The sequence below is a fragment of the Dermacentor andersoni genome, chromosome 9 (genome assembly GCF_023375885.2).
Source record: "Dermacentor andersoni chromosome 9, qqDerAnde1_hic_scaffold, whole genome shotgun sequence".
In the NCBI taxonomy this organism is placed as follows: Eukaryota; Metazoa; Arthropoda; class Arachnida; order Ixodida; family Ixodidae; genus Dermacentor; species Dermacentor andersoni.
The window spans coordinates 104,149,023-104,156,155 of NC_092822.1; the positions used below are offsets into that span (position 1 = coordinate 104,149,023).

The 7,133-nt window shown below is 43.3% G+C and overlaps 1 protein-coding gene across 3 annotated transcripts in view; it reads left to right on the plus strand.

Moving 5' to 3' along the window:
- LOC126527901 (uncharacterized) overlaps positions 1 to 1,648 on the plus strand; it is a 110,891-nt gene extending 109,243 nt beyond the window's left edge. For all 3 annotated transcript variants that reach the window (XM_072284267.1, XM_072284265.1, XM_072284266.1), the window contains one exon: positions 325 to 1,648. In XM_072284267.1, the coding sequence (XP_072140368.1) occupies positions 325 to 443 (119 nt within the window). In that variant the 3' untranslated portion in view covers positions 444 to 1,648. The remainder of the gene's footprint in view (positions 1 to 324) is intronic.
- Positions 1,649 to 7,133: the final 5,485 nt, after the last annotated feature.

Consider the following 7,133-nt stretch of genomic DNA (forward strand, 5'->3'; position numbering starts at 1 on the left):
CAGGATACCAGAATGTGATGATGGTTATTTCATGCGGCAGTGACGGTGAAAGCAAATACGAACTGCACCAACTGCAAGGCATATGATGTAGCGACACGCAAATCGCACTTGCTGGTGTGAACATTGGTTGCCACGATGAGCTCCTTAGTTGCCAGTCGGTCCCGTGGCCTTGTTCAATTGACCGTGTGAGTGCTGTCAAAGTGCTGGCTTCTTTTGTTGCTTCTAATGATCCATGAAGCACACATGGTTTAACTGGCACATGACAAACCAAATGGTGATGTTTATAAGCTAGGTGCTCTGAAATTGTGGCTGCTTCTCATGCAGGTCTTCACAAACGCCAGCTGGTGCACCTCAGTCAGGATCAGCCATACGGCCCAATCGTGATTGAAGTGAACCAGCAAGAACAGGGCACCCCACCAATGGCTGGGCACCTCAGCCCCTGAGCGACCACCACACAAGTAGCACTGGAAGCAACGTCAGTGTGGGACAACATTGGGACAACACTGGCTTTGTTATCTGTACTATCTGGGCAGCCCTGTCCCCTCTTGACAAATCAGGTCGCAAACTTCAAATATCTCCCAAAAGTTGCCATTTTCTGCATCATCAGTGTTGCCGAAGAGGTAGACAGGAAGCCATCTTTGTTTCTTTTTAATGATTATGGGTCTCAGATGAAGCATTGGGTAAGGAGAGCTTAACCGCGAGAAATGAGTAGAAACAGCAATATTCACGTATGCAATTTAATATAAAAACATTGAAGAATTGCTTTAAAAAAAAAAAAAAAACAAGTAGAAATATACTAGTAGAGTTCTTTGAGCTCTTGCTGCTGAGATGTTTGTGTTGGGAGTACAGCCGGCATTTTTTCTTGGTCTTATTTTATGAGTGCTATTTCTGGCGTCCTTGTGGAAATGCATATTAACCCACTTAGGAGGAGATTCGGATTAGTCCAAAAGTGATGCAGATTTAGTTGACCTATTCCTCTGCTCAACACAATGGCAATAACTATGAATTGAACACCGAGAAACATAAAAGCCATTCACAGCAAGCTGCAGTGATGTAACAACAGCCTGTTTGTTTTCTGTTTATATATATATATATACCATGTTTTCCTTTATCTAAGATAACAGACGAAGGTGCTCAGAAACTGCCTGATGCTTTCTAAGCACTGGACATTTTTATGATAGATTTTGTAGCTGGTTTTATCGGTCGGTAGCATTTACATAGCACTCATGTGACATTTGTTGAGTGTAATATTCAAATGTTAGACTAAATGTTAAATAGTTATCTAGTCATTTGCCTACTTTACATTTTTAGCTTGTACTCATGCCAGCACATTCTTTTTTGCCAAACTTGTTTTTATGAGTCGGCATTTACCACATGCTGTGTGCACGAGTAAATCTCTGAAGGTTTTATGACAAGTCTCTTTGAGGTGCTGCAAACTGTTTTGTTGTTTATTAACATTGTTAATTTTTTTCATGAAGTTCTCTACTTTGTTCTTTAACTGACTTTGTGATCGTTACCTGTGATAAGGCACACTGATGGTACTCATATGGACTTACCTCAGCGTTGGCCCAGCTGTGATGTTTTCAGAGATTTGAGACTTTGTTTTAAAGTTTTGTTTTATTTAATAAAGAAATGCTATGCTTCCTAATTTGGCTTTGTGGCATTCTACTGTTTCCCATCTTCCTGCATTGAATTCGAAGCAAACTATTTCACACATTATCACACTCTCGGTGACATGTAGGTGTGCACACAAAATACAACGAATCTGCTGTGGTTGCTCAGTGGCTACAGTGTTGGGCTGCTGAGCACGAGATCGCGGGTCAAATTCCAGCCGCGGCAGCCGCATTCCGATGGGGGCGAAATGCAAAAAAGACACCCGTGTACTTAGATTTAGGTGCACGTTAAAAAACCCCAGGTGGTCGAAATTTCCGGAGTCCTCCACTACGGCGTGCCTCATAATCAGGTAGTGGTTTTGGCACGTTAAACCCTACAATTTTTAACAAAATGGTAGTGATTAAGAGTATCTCGCTAGAGCTTAGGCTGCACACCACGAAGGTACAAACACTCTTAACAGTGGCGGGTTGCTTTTTCCTCCAATGTCCTTTCCTTTTACTTCAGCAGTTCTACGTTTCAGTTAAAACAACAAATGTTGTTGCATGTGCTTTTCTTGGCTTCGTAATATGCCTGATTCATACGTTTGGGACTAACAGGAAGGGGCCACTTGTTCACCTTCACTGCACAGCCAGAGGACTCGAATCTGGCAGACAAACGTTTATTGGATATACGTCTGCTTCTGAAATTCACGCCGGATATGATCTGTTTATGTTCATAAAGTATTCTCGAAAATGTCTACTTTCTTTGGTTGCATGGTAATAGGTTGATTATTAGAAGAGAAATTGACGGTCACAGTATCACTACTGAATATCATGTCGACACTTGAGGGCCGGTACGTCAATGTGATGTTACATATTGCGGAATGTTTTCTTAGTATTTTCGCTGTTGTGATTCAGTACATGTTGTTGAAACTTCCTAACTACAGTCTTTGGTTATTTTGAACATAATGCCACTTTTTTTAACTGTAAAAAAAAAGTTCTCTGCGCACGAGCACGTAGCCTAAATATTCATGATGTCGCAGCAACCTGGTGCGCTAATTTCAAGACGTCGTAACCCCCTTCGCTGAATTATGCCTCCTTTCTGGCTTACGAGGAATCTGCTAGTGGAAAGAGTTTTCTTTTACATTCCAGTACATCAAGGGCTAAAGAGGCATGAACAGCATACTGTAAAGGCATGATGGAGAAGGCAGCAGCAATGAAGGTATATTAAAGAGCAAAGAATCAAAACATAAAGAAAGCTAGGGGAGTCAACAGTAGTTGTCATCAGAGAAAGGCAAAGTATTCCTGGGCACGTTAGCTTACCCTGTGGTTTAAACTGTACTGCCTCGGTATCGTCCCACATTTTTAGGCCCCACTACCTCTGGGATCTGCCTGCGTATTTGTTGAGCAAAGCTGTGCTTTTGGTATCAGGTGCACCAATTCCAATTTTGTCATTTTTCAGCTAATTTGTGCATTAATAGCTTGGTGCATCCTTTTCTTCCCCATCTTCATTTTGACATCTTTTTCATTGTCCTGCCTGTACTAAAATGCCTCAAATATTATTTTGATGAAAGTAATGATAAAGTTTACTGCAGCTCAGACATTAGGAGTTATTTATGACACACCATGGTTAGTAAAAGTGTGCATGAAGTAAAATGTTCACAGATGCACTTTGGGCAGCAAGAAAGTTTAAGAATTTGCAGTGGGGGCACTACGGAAGTTATGATGAGGCTTGCTGCAGGCTTACTTCTGGGGTGGCAAGCACATGCATCAATGGAAAACTTGCTGAACAGTTCAGATATGTTAGCCACTTTAAGTTGCCACAGGCTTCCTCTAGGCCATGTTTAGCAGTTACACTAACACAAGTTATGCTAAAGATGTCACAACTACATTAAGCACTAACGACATTACTAGTTCAGTGTAGAGCTGTGTAAGGGCCGCAATTCTGAGCTTGGCCCGGGCCCTACACTACCACAGGCGGCCCGTCCGGCTCGACGCTAAAGAAGCCTGAGTTCGCCCGGCCCGACCTGCAATAAGGCGACGCCGACACAGAAAGAAACAATATCAGGAAAATCAGTTTATTTAAATAACCTTATAATGTTGAACTGTTGCATTCCATATGACAATGTATACAGCGCGCGCACAGAATTGTTATTCTAAGCTATTGTGCAAAAACAAGTTGTCCATTGATGAAGGGTTAAGGCAAGTGCGGGACTCCTGCATTATGAATCCGGCAGCGCTGAAGTTTCGTTCACTGCTTGAACTGGTGGCAGGAATGGCTAATAGCCTCTTAGCAAGAAGAGCAAGTTTTGGGTACGTCGACCCCACGTGCGCCGTACACAGACTTATCTTCGCCTCCCAAATGCTTCTCTTCTCAGCCTTTTAACTGGGAGGCGCTTGCAAGCGGCGGCTTTTCCACAGCGTCGGTACTTGGTAGAACCGAAAACGCATTCCGAGCCTCCGATAACTTTCGTTTGCCTTTTGTTAGCGTTTGTACTTTTCTCCCGTCCCTGTAGATTCCATTTTTGATGAATAGATACATTGCACTTCCTGCTGTACCTACATGCGAGACGACAAGCATACTTTCGCATAAGGTACGCAGTCGAGATCAGGGAGCCCGACCAGTCCGTCCGAGACATAGAAAGCCAGGCCCAAGCCCGAGTAAGAGAATCTCCAGATGGCCTGAGCCCGGCCTGCGGTCTGGGCCGGCCTGAGCCCGTGCACAGCTCTAGTTCAGTGGTCATAGACACAAACGGCTGCTGTATGATCATCAATTTATAGAGCAAATGTGCTACGCATCCATAACAAGTTCTGGTAAAGGTCACCGGAGCAAACATTGACGTTTTCATGTAGTGACGAGACCATTTCAGTTGTTCTAATATTTTGCAGATGCAGCTTGGCCAGTAGAAGAACTTTAAAAGCCCTCTGCAAGGGTGCAGGGTACAAAGGAAGTTAGTAGGAGGCCTACTGCAGGCTGGCTCAGTTCAATGCAGTTGCAGGCACATAAATGCAATATTTACTGGAAAGTTCACAGGTGTCTTAACCATGAAGGAAGCTACTCCAGACTTTCTGCGGGCCTGCGTCAGTGGTCACACATAGTAAAAGTACTAAAGATTGGATAGATACACTGGCTAAAGGATCACTTAGGCAGTTGCAGACACGAACATTACTGGACAGCTGACAGGTACAAAAGCAGGTGCAAGACGCTTTGGCACAAAACCAAACTGATTTCACAGGTACTAGAAGTTACAAGATACTTGCTGTACTTAATTGGCCACAAACACAAATTCACTGTAAGTGTTTACAGGCTCGAAGGCCTCTAAGCAAGTAAACAGATGCTGAATGCGGCTTTTCCATGGTCGCAGCCAAATATTGCTGAAGCTGTCACAGGTACCTTGGCGACTACACAATTAACTAAAGGCTTGCAGCATGCTTGCTTCAGCAGTCATAGCACAAAAATGCATTATATAAGTTCACCGGTGCCAAATGCTAACGGGATTTGTGTGGGCATGCTTCAACAGCCTTACACAAACGCAAGTTCATCCTAAAAGTTCACGGGTATCGGACAACCTCGACGGAAGTTACCAGAGGCAGAGCATGGCTATTCTTCCATGGCAGCAGATACAAATACTTCTGAAAAAATCACACTTGGCAACTAAACATTTGACTGAGGCTCGCTGCAGGCTGGCTCAGCGGTTGCAGACAATTACATTGCAGTTCACATATATTAAGAAATTTAGTGGGGCATTTCTGTGGACTTGCTTCAAGAGTTGCAGAGACAAAAATTAACCCAGAGTTCACAGGTACATCGGCCCAAAAGTAAGTTACCACACGCTGAGCGCAGCCTTTCATCCAAGGTTGCAGATATAGGACAGAAGAGATCATGGGTACGCTACACAATTTACTACAAGTCATCCTGCAGCATCGGTTCCAGTGATTACAGACACAAAAATTCACTGTTGAGATATGAGGCACTAAGAAAGCAGATTTCCGTGCGCTTGTTCCTGTGCTGATCTTCAACGAAGAGTTATGTCGACTCAAGATGACACCAGGCTGACGGCAGGAACACAGCATGGCTGTAAAGTATGCAATAAAAACATGTTAAAAATATGTACAAAAATTACTATCCACCATGTGCATTTTAACAACCTACAGTTTTAACAGCAATTTGTAGGTTCCGACAGCCACTTTGCTTCCTTGTGGCTTTGTACAAACTTGCTGAGCTAACAGTTATCAGAAAAGAAGTTGTAATGATCTCAACTCTGTACAAAAATAAAAGTAATTCTAGTATCCACGTCAGCATATAGCTATGTCATGCAAGCTGATAACAGTAAAAAATGTCGCAGTTTCGTCCAAAAATCGAAGCGGAGATTGCGACAGTGAATTACCAGACAGCTATAATTAAGTAGCTGTATGTGTTATTCCCAGTGTAAATTACAGTAAATCTTTGCTTCCTTGTTAAATTAACAAACTTGCGCGCCAAGCGAAACATCAACACATCTCACTGGCGGTAAACACGCTGTAGGAACGCTGCCGTAATGAAGCGAGACAGCAGCGACAAGCGATCGCTTCTTAATTGCTGTTTCCAGCTACAATGCGTTTCCAGAGCCAAGTTTACGTGACCTTCAACTCTACAGCCCTCACGAAGCCACAACCAACCGCAGTGCACGTTCGCATCAGCGGAATTTCGACAGGAGTGTTCCTACAATTTCTGTTGCAATAATAGAAAAAAATTTGCCGAATGTCGACTATATTATAGCTTGACTAAGAATACAGTGACAATATAGTGATGCAACAGTCTCGTAATCTAGTCCTGCAGGTCCCGCAACACGTCGGCACATACGCTGGGCCAAATGATAGAAAATGCGAGAAAAAAACTGAAGGAGCACAGTTGGTCAACCGCCCTGTGTGAGAGGTGCTGCCATTGAAATACAAATGCCTACAATAGTTCTGTTATCTGCAACTTCCACTGTGGTACGATTGCTCTTGCAATCGCGGGTACACAAAGAAAATTTGGACGGTACACAGTGCTTAAATTAAGCAACACGGTAAATCACCTGACAGAAATTTGATTAACAGTCATAAGAGACAAATGTTCGTCTTTACTAAAAAATTAATTTATTGGGTTTTCCGTGCCAATACCACGATCTGATTATAAGGCCCGCCATAGCGGGGACGCCGGAATAATTTGGACCACCTGGGGTTCTTAACATTCACCTAAATATGAGTACACGGGTCCTTTCGCATTTCGCCCCTATCGAAATACGGGCGCCTTGGCCGGGACTACATTGCTAAAAATACGACAACGTGCAAAGGTGGAATAGTCTAATAAGAAGCGTAAATGTTTCAATCGTTAGACAGCTGAGACGTACGTAAAAACAGACAGAAGGAACAACGAAAGCAGCACACATGGAAAGCACATAATTATGTGCGAAGATTGGCCGTGATTAACCACCGGAAGATATGCTGTTGTAACGGATACACGCGTTCATGCAGCCAGATTTTAACAGTTCAAAGATACTGGCTGGTCACCCACGGACC